Source organism: Microchirus variegatus (assembly GCF_963457635.1).
Source record: "Microchirus variegatus genome assembly, chromosome: 12".
In the NCBI taxonomy this organism is placed as follows: Eukaryota; Metazoa; Chordata; class Actinopteri; order Pleuronectiformes; family Soleidae; genus Microchirus; species Microchirus variegatus.
The window spans coordinates 19,208,314-19,225,175 of NC_139813.1; the positions used below are offsets into that span (position 1 = coordinate 19,208,314).

General features: G+C 43.2%; 1 protein-coding gene across 2 annotated transcripts in view; it reads right to left on the bottom strand.

Annotated features, from left to right (window-relative positions):
* The window catches only part of otofa (otoferlin a), a gene marked incomplete at both ends in the record, with an annotated part of 67,518 nt that overhangs the window by 5,392 nt on the left and 45,264 nt on the right, over positions 1–16,862 (bottom strand). For both annotated transcript variants that reach the window (XM_083899142.1, XM_083899143.1), the window contains 30 exons: positions 773–871; positions 1,131–1,219; positions 1,304–1,446; positions 1,638–1,798; positions 1,923–2,093; positions 2,186–2,313; positions 2,397–2,534; positions 2,620–2,754; positions 2,854–2,999; positions 3,937–4,012; positions 4,095–4,229; positions 4,318–4,347; positions 4,795–4,865; positions 5,766–5,928; positions 6,029–6,190; positions 6,278–6,397; positions 6,770–6,931; positions 8,064–8,198; positions 8,298–8,422; positions 8,754–8,946; positions 9,806–9,958; positions 10,069–10,185; positions 11,030–11,120; positions 11,546–11,646; positions 12,360–12,480; positions 12,578–12,764; positions 12,849–12,957; positions 14,352–14,575; positions 15,665–15,851; positions 16,352–16,538. In XM_083899142.1, the coding sequence (XP_083755268.1) occupies positions 773–871; positions 1,131–1,219; positions 1,304–1,446; positions 1,638–1,798; positions 1,923–2,093; positions 2,186–2,313; positions 2,397–2,534; positions 2,620–2,754; positions 2,854–2,999; positions 3,937–4,012; positions 4,095–4,229; positions 4,318–4,347; positions 4,795–4,865; positions 5,766–5,928; positions 6,029–6,190; positions 6,278–6,397; positions 6,770–6,931; positions 8,064–8,198; positions 8,298–8,422; positions 8,754–8,946; positions 9,806–9,958; positions 10,069–10,185; positions 11,030–11,120; positions 11,546–11,646; positions 12,360–12,480; positions 12,578–12,764; positions 12,849–12,957; positions 14,352–14,575; positions 15,665–15,851; positions 16,352–16,538 (4,059 nt within the window). The remainder of the gene's footprint in view (positions 1–772; positions 872–1,130; positions 1,220–1,303; positions 1,447–1,637; positions 1,799–1,922; positions 2,094–2,185; positions 2,314–2,396; positions 2,535–2,619; positions 2,755–2,853; positions 3,000–3,936; positions 4,013–4,094; positions 4,230–4,317; positions 4,348–4,794; positions 4,866–5,765; positions 5,929–6,028; positions 6,191–6,277; positions 6,398–6,769; positions 6,932–8,063; positions 8,199–8,297; positions 8,423–8,753; positions 8,947–9,805; positions 9,959–10,068; positions 10,186–11,029; positions 11,121–11,545; positions 11,647–12,359; positions 12,481–12,577; positions 12,765–12,848; positions 12,958–14,351; positions 14,576–15,664; positions 15,852–16,351; positions 16,539–16,862) is intronic.

Below are 16,862 nucleotides of genomic sequence, written 5' to 3' on the forward strand. Positions count from 1 at the left end.
AACTTTCCTTCCTCCCCATCTACCTTTCCGATCTAACTATCAATCCATCCTTCCTTCCTTCCCTCCCTCCTTCCTTCCTTCCTTCCTACCTGGTTAACATACTGTATCAGTGTTGTATTGACAGTTTTCCATGTTGAAGTATCAGTAAAGATGTCATTAGATTGTTTTGGCAATCTGCTCAGATTAGACGTGTGTGTCAGATTACAGGCTCGTGTGGTTTAGTCCTTACTGTACAAGTTTTCCACTCAGTATAATTTCAGAGCGTGCTGATAGAAGAGACAGAGACAGGCGTGGTTTGCGTGCTACATGAATAGAAAAAAGGAAAAACAAAAAATAATGGGAGAGATGACAGAGAAATGAATGGAGGGCTTCACAGGGGAAGAGAAGTGGGCGGAGTTAGTTGCACGAGCCATGCGATGGGATCGTGTGTGTTTACCCCCTGACATAGATGTCAGACATCTTCTCTCCTGTCATGAAACCATCGTCCTCTAGAATTACGTCATCAGTGTTCCAAATAACAACGCGAAGCTCAAAGCTGGACACCAGCAGAGCATTGACCAGAGAAGAGAAAAAGAGAGGGACGAGATAGACAAGACAGACAGACAGACAGAGAGGAGACACACCACAAAGACAGACGGTACAAACAGGCACACAGAAAAAAAATGGGAACAAAAACAAAAATAATGGTTAACTGCAACAAAAAAAAAAAGAAGTCCACACACAGCTCACACCCACGGGACGAGGCTAGACTGCCGTGACCCGCTGTACCTACCCCCTGACAAATATGTCACTGGACTTTTCCCCAGTGAAGTAATCATCGTCCTCCAGTATTACTTCGTCTGTATTCCAAATAATCACCCTGAGCTCATATCTGGTAAGGGGGGGGAGCAGGAAGGGACACATACACATACACATAGTTGGACTTGGCAGTCAGTAGATAGCTAGCTAGTGAAACAGACTCACCATAATTCAACCTGGGGATAAAACTACAAATTCTGTTGGAGAAAAAAAACAAACTACAGAACTTTAGACACCCTCCGAAAAAAACCCTCCAAATTAATCAGATTTACGCTTTTCTCGCCATACACAATAAATCAAAATGACATCTTTCTAATCTTCTCCAGGTGTACCTCTTTGGTTTCCGTGGTGATATGTCAATGGCAGGTCCAGGTGCAGGCATGTCCATGGGAAACATGTCGACCCACATCTCAACGCGGCCCTTCGAGGAAACAAACAGGGAACAACATAGTGCACGTGAGTGTCACTTTTATCTGGTTTTTAGGGAGTCTGGGTGGTTTCTCACCTGTTCGATGCCGGGCTTGTCCGGGTTCAGCAGGGGTCTGGTCTCCACGTGCTCGCGGACGAGCTTGCAGCCAACTCTGGGGATTTCCTCCCAGTGGTTCAGCACCGTCAGAGCCAGGTGCTCTTCAGTCTGCTTCTTCAAACCTGAGAGGTCGATGAAAGGAAAGAAGTATAGATCATCACAGATGGTAAAGGTACACCAGTACACCATTTTTCCTATGTAAAATTTGACAGCAAACTCTTCAGACACAATGTTTTTAGATATTATTTGTAAAATTAAGTGGAGGGACATTGAAGTGACCCAACAACCTTAGTGTAGTCAAATGCATCCGTACCATTCTCGTCCTCTATCTCCGTCGCTCCCAGGAAGATTCGATTTGCCACCTTGACTTTGCCTCCAGGCCCGTAATGAGGTCCATCAATCTTGCCGTCCTTACAGAGCTTGGCCAAGATCTGGCTGGGCTTCAAAGGGTCTCGCCATACATTATATCCATGGCTTATAATGAATGGATAAGAAAAGAGGTTACTGAGATTCTGAGGTAAAACAATAACAGAACTTTATTTGATGAGATTTACATGAGTATTTTAGCTCTAAATAGCAAAGAAACATTGATGCTCACACTGAATAGTTGGCGGAAATGCCACAGGTGGCTCTGTATTTGCTGTAGAAACGATTCTCCAGGTCAATTTTGGTCTCTCCGATCAGGTCGTCCGTTCCGACCAGGTCCCAGTCGTACACGGACACGGTCAGCATGGACTCCATGGGGAAAGTGGCCTCGATGTCGAATGATCTAAACACGGAGGAAGAATGTGAGGCTAATTCAAATACAGAGAAAAGAAAGCAGATTCTCTTTTACAGAAGGGATACATTTTCTTCACTTACTTGCCAAATACAGGATTGAGCTGTTTGGAGATGTAATTCTCTTTGTCTTTGACCTCTGATTTGCCCAGCTTGATGACAATGTACGGATCAGCCTTCCCATTGATATCAGCGGGATGAAGATCTGTAGCCTGGAAACAGTATAAACGAAACAGAACATGAAGAATATTAATCTGATTCTGTTTATTTCCTGCGTGCGGAGACGGCTCCTCACCCTGACGACGTAGACGCGGACAAGGACGTTGATCGGATCGTTATGCGGGATGCTTTGGAACATGCCCATGTTGGGATCGAACCCCGCCTCTCTCGTGATCTCCTCAGACAAAGGAAGCTTGTACATACACAAGGATCCCTGCGTCAGAGAGAAAAAACAGCCAGTTACACCGTAAACGTCTTAGAGGTAAGCATGTATTCACGTTTCCACGAGGTTTCCAGACCTTGAATCTGCCAACGATCCTGTCATCGTCCAGAGCGCGTTCGTCGTCATCTCCGGCTTTGCCTCTGTACAGGTTGAACGTGTGAAGCCAGTCCTCAAAGGTGCCGTACTCGCTCTCCAGCTCCTTGTTGTAAACCTGGACAGGTCATCAAAACACGCCAGGTATGACTACACACACATACACACACGTGTGTGTTGCTGGTTTGTATCCGTGCCAAGCAGGACTCATACTCACCACCAGCTCGTCCACTCTCGATTTGACCGGTTCATTGTCGGTTCCGTCCGCGCCCTGACTCTTCTTCTTGTCCTTGGAGCTCTTCTTGTCTTTGCCCTTTTCTTTGGTCTTGGAGCCTTTCAGGAGAAGGTCATCAGGTCTGATGTCTGAGTCCGTGGGTGAGCGGAGGTGGAGGTGGAGATGGAGGTGGACAAGGGTGGGTTTGGGGGTCATGAAGACGGGAGGCAGGGGTTGCACACGGCACGGCACACATCACTTTACATGAAAGCCGACAGAATCATTTTGACTGAAAATAGGTCGCTTAAAAATGTTGAAATGATCGATAAAAGATTACCGCATGTGACAAATATTGTCACTTAGAAAACTTAGAAGCAGTAGTACTTCACGGAAAATTCACGGAAAATGTACTTTAAATCTCACAGTGTCACATACAAATCGGCCAGCTTTCATGTGAACTGCAGAGCTGAGAGGTGATACAGGTGCGGGAGATGGTCATGAATGTGATAATGCTGGAGTCTGACCAGGACATGAGATTTAAAGGTGCATTATGTAATAAATCTTAAGCAACTGGCCATAAAATCCTCCTAATACGTCACAGAGACTCAGAAATAATGTTCATATAACAAACTGAACTCACCAACAACAACAGTGCAGCCAAAATATTTGCATAAAAAAAAAAAAATCTTTTGCAGACTGCAAATCATGTTTATGTTTTGAAATCATGTTTTGGCATGTGGCGCCACCTACCGCCGTCTACCAATCATTGCAGTCAGTAGAGTCTCAGCTGCCGAGCCAGTTACGTCAGAAAACGAAACCTAAAAGACCTCGGTATTTTGAATTTGAACGTAGTAACCGTTTTTGGCCACATTCTTACATATGGCACCTTTAAGGATGGATTCGATGGAATGAAGGACTAGGGAAGAACATCTTAAGACTCTGCATGCTCTTCTCTCATAGTCACATCCAAAACTGTCCACTCATTCACGACCACCTTCAGACTTTAACTAACATATTGCATATTCTTCACATACTGAGGCATAACTGTTTTAACAGACTGTTTGATTTTGGAGGAGATTTTGATACCTGCTGCCTCTGCTGCTATCTCCAGGTCCTCTCTCTCCTCTGCCTCGGCCTGAGCCGCCTCCTGGGCTCTGAGTTTCTGGAAAAAAGAAGAAGAAGATATGAGCAAGGATTTCATAGGATTTCATAAGTAAAGGCGGTCCTGGGTCGACTAAACAAACCTCCTTCAGCGTCTCTATTGAGGCGAAATACTTGGACCACCAGTCGAGCATTCGCTCGTCCGGCTCTTCCTCTTCCTCGACTTCTCCTTTCTTCTTCTTCTTCTTTTTCTTCTTTTTGTCGCTCTCCTCCTCAGTCTGTTAAAACAAACCGACGACAACCAGACACTTGTGAGTAATCTCCGGGTTCACATTCTCACAGCTGACGAGACGTCGCTTTACTCACCATGTCGACTTTTACAACGGCGTCGGACGTCTACGACGGCAGGCGTTACACAAAACAACACAAGGGTAATTAGACGCAGTGGATGATGCAGGTAGGGGTGGCACATGTCAACAGACAAGCAACACACTCACCGGCCATTATAGGGGAGAAAAAGTTGAATTATCTGTCTCTGAAAGAGGTCAGTCAGATGGGCTGGACTGAGTATTTCAGAAACGACTGATCTACTTGGGTTTTTACACATTAATTATAGGTTTTCCAGGGAGAAAATGTCCAAAAATGGGAAAATAATGAATCAGCAGCAGTTATTTGGGCAAAAAAATCCTTGTTTGACTAGTTTGAAATAATAGAAAGGCAACCACAGCTGCAGAGGACCACAGTGGGCACTTTACTATGTGTTCTGTGTACATGATAAAGTGGCCAGATAGTCTCTATAAACACACAGGAAAACATTATGTATGGTGTAAAAGATGAGCTTACGGCATCTAACTTGACAACCGTGTCCATCTTGCGAATCAGAGGCTCCGTGTCCATGTTGACGATGATGTCGCCTGTGGGGTGAGAGAGGGTGCGGGAGGAAAGGCTGGGTGAGGAGCGAGGCTGGGAGCCGCCGTTTGTAAGGACCATGTAGCCATTCATTAGCTTAGCTGGAGCGAGGGCCAGGGAAAAGGTTGAAGGAGAGCAAGAGAGAACAGCCGATGATATGGAAGAGAGGACAGGTGGAGGGAGGATGGAGAGGAAAGTGGAAAAGCAAGCAGAGAAATCAGTAAAGTTAAAACAACAAAAGAATGACAATCCATTCTTTAGTGAGCAGAGAGCTGGGTCAGAAATATATATATAAAAAAAGCGAAACTGTAAAAGTTTGTTTTAACCTCTTTTGACATGCTGCATCTTTTGATTATCTAGACCTTTTATGGTCGATCAAGCAGCTGACTTTTGGAAAGGTTAAAACCAAAGTCTAGGAATTATTTGCAAACATTGTTTTGGTCACAGGAACCTGCAGGTCTCACACTGACAAAGAGGAAAAACATATTTTTAAAAGATTAAAGGATATGAACAATAAAAGAAGATAAAATGTCAGTGACAGTGTGCAGAAATTACACATTCATTTAATAGTCAAGAATTCAACTACCTCTGAATGTATAGAGAAAGGATAATATGGAAGTCTTTGATTTCTGCAAATGCAAAATTTTAAACCGTTTTTTCGCCTGGCTGCAAAAAACAAACGTCTCCAAACACAGCTAATGCTCTAGACATCTGTCATAAACTATTTATTGTGTATTTGTTTCCTACAAAACAAAGTAAGGAGAAAGGAGACATGCACATCTGTGAGGAAAAACACAACTAATTCATTAAGTCTTGATGAGTTTTTGGACCTTGTGTGTTTCAGATTTATTTTCGTCTCCTTGCCAAACTAATAAATGTACTATTTCCAGTGAGTGTGCGCTCACCTGCAGTGGCCCAGTTGTTGGACGTTTTATCCGGGGTGCTGTAGATGAAACGCCTCAGGCTGCTGACGGCGTGCGACCCCACCAGGATGTAGCGGCCGAACGCTCGACAGTCCACCACCCGGATGTTGAGAGGAGGGTGGAGGAGCTCATTTTCTGGCAGGTCCTGACGACAGAAGGAGGACAGAACAACGCTGGCTCTAAAACTCTAAGATAAGTTGTGATAAGATCTAAAATATGACTTTTTTTTAAATCGTCCTACTCACCACTTCAAACCACTTGACCAGGGTGCTGAAGTTTGGGTTCTTCTTGTAGTTTTGGATGAGGGCAGATTGGACGCCTTTACCTGCACATTCTATGTCCACGCGGGGCCGATCCACCTGAGCCAGGTTAATCCTCTTCAGGTCTCTCAACCCCCAGAACAAAACCTGAACCAGAGAAAAACAGCCGTCTATCACTGAGGAAAGATGATGTTTTAGAGGCGAAAAGACAAGAATCCCTTGTCACTGTGTTACCTCAATGCGGTAGCGGCTCAGGACAGGCCGGATGCCCAACGGCACAGCAATAATTGGCCCGTGCTCAGAGTCTGTCGGTCCCTCAAGGGGAGGAAGTTCAGCTCTGCCTCCTTGACCGATCTATAAGGGGGGAAAAAGTGAGGAAAATCTCATAATTCCAGGTTGTAACAGCTCCAGGAAACGCAGAAAAAAGTGAAAGTTTAATGTCATGGCGGAAGAGGGTAAAGACAGTGGTGACAAGAGACGTCACAGAATAAGACGATGAAAAGGAGAATGAAAAGAGCACCTTGATTTGAGGCACAGCAAAGTTATGGACGGCGATGAGAGCTCGCCTTATCTCCTCCATATTGAAAGGAATCTGTAGGAAGCGGGAAGGAGACGCAGGAAGGGAAGAAATGGTGACGGTGGACAGTAGAGCACGTGAAGGGAGCGGATAAAAGGATGGCGAGGATAAAGCAGAAGAAGTTTGAGTATTTGTGTTTGATTGTGTACCTGCAGCAGCTCGAAGGCAGCCAGCAGTTCCCCGGCGGTGCAGTTGCCTCTGTAAACCTGATAATACTCCAGCTGCGGCGGGAACCTCGGGGGGCCGTAGTGCTCCTCGCACATCTTGATGGTGGGCTTGGCGAAGGTCCGACCTATGAACTCTGCCTTGCCCTGAACACCACATTGTGACAGCAGGCGGGAAGGGGAGTTAGACACAAGAGTGAGAGGATGCATGGTGTGATGCATAGTGGCCACGCTGTGTCGCTGTTAGTTTGAAAGTGTTTGGAGGAAAATTTGGAGAATTTCCTCGAACAATAATAAGTGATATTTCTCCAGTTATTGTTACTACTACAATAAAAGAGGGGAGTCAAAGAGAGACACTACACTCACTAATGGTTCCAGTAAGAACCATTTTGATCAAGAGAACCCTTTAATACCCCTTTCCTGAATAAGGGGTTTTTGAAGGGGTTCTTGATAGAACGCTCCAAAAGGTTTCCAGGTAGAACAGTTATAAAAAGCGTACCTGACTCATTATATAGTGATTTTACATTTTTATCTTTATTACACCAATACTAAGTACCATATTGGCTCATCCCTACACTCTTAGAAATAAAAGTGCTAAGTAGAACCATTAAAGGTTATTCGGCTTGTCCTCATAGGAGAACCCTTTTTGGCTCCAGGTAGAATATAAAGGTTCCACCAAGAACCCTTTTAAAACCCTTTATTCAGGAAAGGGGTTCTCTGGATCAAAATGGTTCTTACTGGAACCATTAGTGTTACCAAGAACCCTTGAAAAACCCTTTCCAGAAGAAAGGGTTTCAGAACCAAATGGTTCCATGTAGAACCTCAGCCCTTGTAGCAGGACCCTTTTGGAACCCTTATCTCTAAGAGTGTGGCCTTTCATTCAAGTATTTTGTAGTACTTTTTCTCTCCACTGCATCACTGTTAGTGCCACTTTTCCTGCCACAGAGGAAACCGTTGTTATATATGACACTGGGGGGAAAGTTGTGGAGGAACTTTTCCTGAACTTCTCCAGAGCTCATTAGCAGCTATATGAACCACACATCTCACGCCACGACAGCCAAAAGTAGTTATTAAAGCTTCTAACTCGCACAGGCGTTGGAAAATACAGTATAGATTCACACTCTAAATTAGCCGACGGGAACGTCAGAGTTAATGAGAGGGACGTGATGGATGAGTGAGACAAACGTGGACAGGAGACGAGGGATAGAGAAGCAACTTTTAGTTTTTGTTTTTTTTCCCCAAGCACAGAAACACTTTCTCTAATGTTGCAGGATCCTACCACAGTGTCCTGGTCGTAGATTTCGACGACGATGATCGGCGGGTCGTCCCTGAGCTCGCTGGCCTCGCCAAACAGCTCCACGTCGTCAAACACCAGCAGCTGGTCCCATGTCGGGCACAGGGTTTCGCTCAGGACCTGAAGAAACACGGCAAAAACAACACAAACCTTTGTTTGTTGTTCACTGTGAGTGTTTTGATTTAAAGGAGCATATGCACACATTGTGTTTGGTCTTACCTCAGTGACCTGGCTGTGTGTGGAGAAGAAGACCCGAGCGAAGGGATCCGAGAGTCCGCTGCTGTCTGCGGCAAACAGGCTGCGGGCCTGGTACATGTGCGCTCGCAGCTGGAACACCTGCTTCACTGTTGGGTACACGCAGAAAAGTAAAAACCACAAAGTCACACAGCGCCTCTAATTGATTTTGGATTTTATATTTAATTTTTCAACAAATGTAAAACCCACCGCGTTTAAGAGACTCATGCATAAACATTAAAGTAAAAGCACACTTTAAAACTTCCTCGTTTCTCCTAAGTGGCAGTAAACTTTAATGGCTCATCAATTCCCGGTTTACTATCTTTAGTATTTAGTGAATGCTAATGTGCCATATACTGTCACTCAGAGCCGATATGACCCCGGATCGGCTCTCTGGATGTGTTTAAGCGGTGTCATTTAGGCGTTTTTTACGGCACTCACTGTTGTAAACGAGGCTGACGGGAGGCATGGTGTGAAGACTGAGGGCGCTTTTCGCAGATTTCATTTCTTCGAAACCATTGGGCAGACCGCTGAGGAAGTCTTTCCTTTGCTTGTTGAGGCCCAGCCACAGATACAGCTCCAGCTTAGCTTGAACGGTCCAGCCTGCGGGACCGAAGCCCTTCTTACCAGGCAGCTGTGGGACAGGGAACAGAGGAAGAGCTCAGTAATTATGCATTTGAATTCACTTTGAATAGTCGAGTCCCTTGCATCATAACACAATGGTGTTATTACCATAAGCCAATCATGAAACCTAATGCTTAAACATTCATATTTCAATTGATTTCCACCCTCTTTTTTTAGGCAGCTGTCCTAGATTTACATCTATACTACACTCTTAGAAATAAGGACTCCAAAAGGGTTCTTCTACAAGGGCGGAGGTTCTACCTGGAACCATTTGCTTCTGAAAAACCCTTTCCCGAAGAAAGGTTTTTTTTAAAGGGTTCTTGGTAACACTAATGGTTCCAGTAAGAACCATTTTGATCCAGAGAACCCTTTTCTTGGTGGAACCTTTCAAAAGGGTTCCAGGTGGAAACATTATAAAAAGGTTCTACCTGGAGCCAAAAAGCGTTCTCCTATGAGGACAAGCCAAAGAACCTTATATGGTTCTACTTAGCACTTTTATTTCTAAGAGTGTAGGGATGAGCCAATATGGCACTTAGTATTGCTGTAATAAAGATACAAATGTAAAATCACTACATAATGAGTCAGGTACACTTTTTATAACAGTTCTACCTGGAACCCTTTTGGAGGGTTCCATCAAGAACATCTTCAAAACCCCTTATTCAGGAAAAGGGTATTAAAGGGTTCTCTGGATCAAAATGGTTCTTACTGGAACCATCAGTGTTACCAAGAACACTTGAAAAACCTTTTCTTCAGGAAAGGGTTTTTCAGAAGCAAATGGTTCCAGGTGGAACCTCAGCCCTTGTAGAAGGACCCTTTTGGAACCCTTATTTCCAAGAGTGTATGAGTAGAATATGAAGATGTGATCATACCTTGAGGAAGACGGCTTTGACTTTACTGCAGTCTTTACCAGTTTCTTCATCCACCAGGGAGTACAGGATGTCCTTGGAGGGAACGCGGGCGTACGCGATGCGCTTGTGGTTGCTCATCATCCAGACGAAAACATCTGGGATGCTGTGCTGAGGCTGGACATGGAAGACACAGATACAGAAGAAAACATCCCAGTGTACGGTTGGTACCGTGCGTGGTATAATTATATTCTGTGTCTTGAGAGTTTGGAGTGTACAGTGTGTACCTCGTCGGCGAGGAAGCGGAGCTTCTGCAGGAAGTTCTGTGCCAGCTTGAGTTTGTCTCTGACGGTGTTCTTCTTCACCTGAGTGCGGATCTGCTTGGCCTGCTGACCCATGCTGTCCTGAAGGAGCAGAGGTCAGTGTGATAACCAGCTTCACACATACAGTATTCTGTACATACACTCTTGGAAATACACGTGCTAAGTAGAACCATATAAGGTTCTTTGGCTTGTCCTCATAGGAGAACCCAGGTAGAACCTTTTTATAAAGGTTCCACCAGGAACCCTTTTGGAGGGTTCCACCTAGAACCATATTAAAACCCTTTATTTAGGGTTTAAAGGTTTTAAAATGGTTCTTACTGGAACCATTAATGTTACCAAGAACCCTTGAAAAACCCTTTCTTCTGGAAAGGAAGCAAATGGTAACAGGTAGAACCCCAGGCCTTGTAGAAGGACTATAAAAAGGTTCCACCTGGAACCCTTTTGGAGGGTTCCACCAAGATCCCTTTTAAAACGCTTTATTCGGGGGTTTTAAAGGGTTCTCTGGATCAAAATGGTTCTTAGTGGAACCATTAGTGTTATCAAGAACCCTTGAAAAGCCCTTTCTTCTGGAAAGGAAGCAAATGGTTCCAGGTAAAAAATCAGCCCTTATAGAAGGTCCCTTTTGGAACCCTTATTTCTAAGAGTGTACTTCACCAAAACTTTTCCAGGTAGTTTAGTGCAACAATACAACTTTTTTTGCAACAGATATTTTGTAACATAGATAGGGTTATTTTATTACAACTGTTTTTTCAGCATTGTGAATGTATGGAATTATCTGCATATATACATACAAAAGCTCCTTTCAGCTTTTACTACAGGAGTGTTTGGGGACTGAGAAGCAGCATTTGATCCTTCTCCTTTTTTTCCCTTTTAATTCCCCTTCTCCTCTCCTTCCTCTACTTTATTAGTGAAAAAGAAATCCTACCATTTCCCTCATGCAGGACTTGAGTCGTTCCCGATCCAGTTTGGTTCTGCCTGACTGGCTTATGTCCTTGTTGGCCAGGGTCACAAAGCGGCTGCAAATGACCAGAGAATATTAAGCGTGAAACACAAAAAAATGAAATTGATAGTATGTTTTATGGTGATCTGTGACCCCCCAAAAAAACAAAAAATAGAGGCTGTCATCATAGATACAATCACTGAACTAAAAAGAGTTTCCCTAAACAGCACATTAAAAGGGGGACACTGCTGTTCTGATTCGTTCACCATGACAACTGCTTTAGAGACACTCCAGTGTCTCCAGTGCAGAGAGCTGCTGTCTCCAGTCGTCTCAGCTCGTATCTCTTAAGTGAAAGAAGCTTTCATTGAAAAGCCATCACAATGACTTGGCACCTTACGGCTGTTTTACAACTCCCACTGAACAGAGGAAAACCTCTGCCTTATAGTCTCATTGTCACTTATGATAAAAGACCTCGACACTATATATTATTAAGTAGCTCGCCTGCAACCAACGCTCAGCTCCTCCAGCACGCCCCTGAGCCTGCGCTCTGGGAAGGCTTTCTCTGTCTTAATGACCTCCTGCACATCGTTCAAACCCTCCTCCTGCAGAAAAAACACACACACACAAACAAACTATAACTTAGCATAAAACAAGTTAGTTAGTGCTTCAAGGTGATTTAACATCTTTTTGCAAATACTGGATATCTTTTGTTTGCAATAAAAAGAGCTTTAGCTTCCGTACTTGCTACGGGACCGTATCAATGTTCCCCGGGTCCTATGTATGTGACCGGGGAACATAGGACCCTTTCTCTAAAAAAGGGTCCAATGTTCGCTGCTGTTCACCCAAAGGGTCCTATGTTCCCCGCTTTGTATGAGACCGGGGAACAAAGGACCCTTTCTCTAAAAAAGGGTTCTATGTTCCCCGCTCTTCACCCAAAAGGACCCAGGGAACATAGGACCCTAACCCTTACCCTAACCCTAACCCTTTACCCTTTACCCTGGAGCTCCACACCCAGGCTTCCACAAAGTGGGGAACATAAAAAAAAAAGGTCCGATGCTCCCCGATCGGGGAACATAGGACCCGGGGAACATAGGACCCGGGGAACATAGGACCCGGGGAACATAGGACCCGGGGAACATAGGACCCGGGGAACATAGGTACGACCCCCTTGCTACTCACTTACTTTGATTTTATTATCATGAGCGATTGCTACCATTTATCATCACATTCATTTTGTTGATGACGCAGCACATCAGGTTTGTCGCCTCTACAGCTGCCTGACGCGCGTCACTGGAAACTAAGCGTGCTCACTGACCAGCTTGTCTGCGATCTTATCCATCATGTTGGAGTTGTAGAGGCGTCGTCTTTGGTCCTGCCACCAGCTTCTGATGTAGATGCAGGGCTTCTTTTCAAAGTAGGGAAGATGGAAGTAATTCCTGTTGCGTAAAACAAAACAAAACCCGACTGATTCAGGAATTATTTTAGAGACCCTTATTTTTCCTATAACTGTGAAACACCGTTCTGTTTTCCGACCTGTCGGTGATGACCGGCTTCATGGGTGGCGTGGTGGACACAGAGACGAGGTCGGCGTCCTCCTCCGCCTCGTCCTCGCTGGAGTTCTGGATGAGCTCGCTCTCCTCCTCTTCGCTCTCCGGGTCTTTCTTCTTCCTCCTCGCCGACGAGGGCTTGTTTACGCCGTCTATCTGGTTGCCATAGTTACCTGTCAGAAGGTAGACAATTCCAGGATGTTCAGGGTTGTGCGTAGAGGTGAATTATAAAGTGTTTAGAACATAGTTTTTTTTACCTATTGTGATTTCAAAGCTTATCGGTTTGTCACCGATCTTCCTGTCGATCATGGTGGCCTCCAGGAAGGAACCAAAGACGAAGAACTCTTCCAATTTGCCTGTAGCGCTCTGACCGAGCGAGAGGAAGGGGCGGTAAATAAAAAGTGGAACATTTTTTATCGTCTGTGTCTGTGGAATAATAACTGTAGGAGCTGCTTATACAGAGCGATTACACTGCACTATACACAAGAAGCCTCTGATTTACTGAGCTCATTAGTGCATACATTGAATTTCTAAGTGAGTGTTTGATACTTTAACAATTGGTTCTATTTGGAGCAGTTTCTCAAAAACACTTTCCAAACCTGGCTTAGATGCAGCATGTGCTATTAACTATTAACTAAATATCCATATTGTAGCTTTTACACAGTCATGTGACACTTTGGCACTCTGACAAACAACTATGTGAAGTATGAGTGACATCCAGGAGCACCTTATCTATAATTAAAGGTGCCATATGTAAGAATGTGACCAACGGCTACTACATTCAAATTCAAAATACCGAGGTTCTTTTAGGTTTCGTTTTCTGACATAACTGGCAACCCGCGGTTGCTCGGCAGCTGAGACTCGACTGACTGCAATGATTGGTAGACGGCGGTAGGTGGCGCCACATGCCAAAACATGATTTCAAAACATAAACATGATTTGCAGTCTGCAAAAGATTTATTTTAATGCAAATATTTTGTCTGTACTGTTGTTGTTGGTGAGTTCAGTTTGTTATATGAACATTATTCCTGAGTCTCTGTGACATATTAGGAGGATTTTATGGCCAGTTGCTTTAGATTTATTACATAATGCACCTTTAAACACAGCCGTTCTTAAAACCTTTAGCTATAACAGCTAGAACATTATCGTATTATATGAATTATTGAATCACTTCAGCGCCAGCATCAAAGACGCGACTGAAGACGTACATTTCAGATAAAAAGCTGAGAGCAGGGAGAAGAACATATCGTGCCCAGGTGCTGAAAATACAATAATGCAATATGCAAAATGCATGACCTTAATCTGTGTCATCTAAAATCTGGTATTTAATATACTCTCCAAAAAATAATATAAATTTGGACTCCACATCTCTGGAGTGTGATAAATACAAACAGTGACTCCAACCTCAAGAGATACAGCGAATATACATAATTTATTTGCACGGTATTATTTAAATGGGTAATCTAACTCGTCCAAAATAAAAGTATCAGACTATTGCGCGCACCAATGCTGCCATTAATGACTGAGACTCCTCAGGGAGAGCCTTTTACACACTAACAGCCAGGAGGCTCAATTGAATTGCCGGCAAACTTGCCCTGAAGCATGAAATCTGACGTTTCTGATTTCCCTGGAGAGCAGTTAACCGAACACGTGCCGGTGCACAGTTTATTGTAAGGTCAGGAAGTGAGGAAAGGTCAAATCAGCCTGTGTGCACAGCTGTTCTTTGACAACTATTTTTTTTTTTTTTCAGGTGTTTTCACCTCTGAGATGTTGGAAACCATGTCCACCTGGACGTCCGTGGAGCAGAGGATCTCCGGCGAGCTGATGTCCAGGATCTCCACGGCGATGGAGAGCAGGAGGCGCGATCTGAAGGACACGCCTTCCCCGAGTCCGTCGTTCAGGTCCTGGTGCTCGTCCATCAGCGTGTACTGACGCGTGGAGCCGTACATGTTGACCCAGGCCGGGCCGAAGGTGGGCAGGAACCCTGGGACATGGCAACGCAAGTATGAGAAGGAGACGGCGAGGTAATTAACATACAGCAAATTGGAAATTAACACTGACCCAGTGTATATATGGGAACCACTATAATAACACTTTTGAAGAGTTATTATAAACACTATGATATTGTTACTTAAAAAACTATTATAATGTTGTTATCAATACTATAACTAACAATATGAAAACACAGGGCAGTGTTATTTAATAACTATTATAGTGTATATTATTAACACCGTTTGGTGTTATTTAATAAAGGAACCTTATTAAATGTTTAAAATGCTATTAAATGTTGTTTTAAAAGGGAAAACCAAGTCGTCTATGTTCGGATAAATGCATGGAATGACTTTGAGTCAATATTTCAGTCCATATGATTTATAACTACTTTAAAATCTTGCCTAGTAATTTCATCAATTCACAGCAAAACTTCTCCTTTGGTTTTTTTTGTTAAACTTTGTTCTGGTACATTTTTATCATGATTTATTCATGATTACAGCAGATAGATTATTTATTGTTATTGTACTGTTTTTCAGAACTGTATTCAGCAAAGGACATAGTATAATAGGCAGTAATATATACTAGATATTTAATGAATAAATAATACATAATATTATATATAATATCATATAAAATATAATAAAAATAATTATATATATATATATATAATTAATATATATTATTAAAAAATAAAAATGATTAAATACATAACAACATATAATAATAATACATAAATAAATAAATAAATAAATAAATAAAAAATAAATACATATTATGTATGGCTGTGCTCACACAAACATTTCATTCACACTTTTCGTTGAACACAAAGAATCTTCTCTGTGCATCATCATGATAATGTATATCTTATGATTATAAGTCAATTTGAACGCTGTGAATTCCATTCATACAGCTATTATCACGAGGTCAGTGAGGTCACGCGGTTTCTGGCTCTGCTAATTACGTCATACAGTAAAATATTAACAAGTTAACTCCTCCCTAATGATTGTGCCGGGCAGCTAATCAATGGGTGAAAAGACAAACTGCTCACATGCTGACCCCCCCAGCATGTGTTTTAACCCACCTTTATCACCATCATTGGATATCTTGCGCAGGTCAATAAAGTGGGTTCCTATGGCAACGTCGTTGACCTTATCCGAGTCTCGGATCTGGACCTTGAGGCGTTTGCAGAGCGGAGGGAACAGCTCGGTGAAGACGACCTGCTCGTTCCAGATCGGTTCATAACTGCTCTTCTGGACTGAAGTCTTCCCCTGAGGACGCACGGGAAAAAGGGAATAACAGTGAACTTATAGAGCGACGGAAAAGTAGCAATAAATCCTGGTGGTGGTCAGTTGTGTGTCTCCAGTCTTTATCTGATAGTTACCGATACGGCCGTTAACGTTAGAGTGGGTACAAATCTGACCTGCAGCAAACTGGGGAAACATTTTGTTCAGGATTTAAAGTGAATAACTTTCAGGATAAGTTCAGATCTTTAGGAAATAAAAAAAAAAGGGGCAGGAGTTTTTTAAGGCTAAGTGCCAGTGATTAAATTAGATTAACAGTGAAGTTAATTAAATCAGTGCTTCTAAAACTTTGGGTACCTAATCTTAATGAATAATTTAAACCAAGAATTGAATCGTTTTAAATTATTTAAATTAAAAGTTGTTTCTCGATAATAAGCCGTTTTAATATGTATATTTACCCACATAATCTGTACAAACGTGTACAGGAGGAGGAGGAGGAGGAGTTATCTTTTTGGACGTGGACTTACCTTCTGCCCGGCGTATTGCACTTGAACATATGGGTCCACCAGGTCTCTGTTCTCGCCTATGATGGCCTTTTTCACGTTGGCCATTAAGCTGGTGTTCATCTTCGGAAGGCCCTCAGCTCGGTAGATCTTCACGTAAAACCTCGCCCACTGCCTCTCTGCGGGGATTCCCTCCGGGAGCAAGAGGTTCCTGGAAGACGACGAGACACCATGAACTCTCATTGGGAGATAGGGATAGATGTGTATCACCTACCAAACACAGCCATTGTCTCTTTTTCAAAAGCACTAAATTATATTAAAGGTCCCATATTATACCCTATTTTTTAAGTTAACCTAGTTCTTTGGTGTCCTAATGAAAATGTGACATGCTTTGGTCAAAATACCTTAAGGATGAAGCACCAAAACAGCCCTGTTTAGTTGTATCTCTTATTAAGGGACAGGAAATGACATCAGCCACAGAGGCTACTAGGAGCTAACAGCAGTTAGCATTTGGAAAGGCGATCATTTGCAGGCT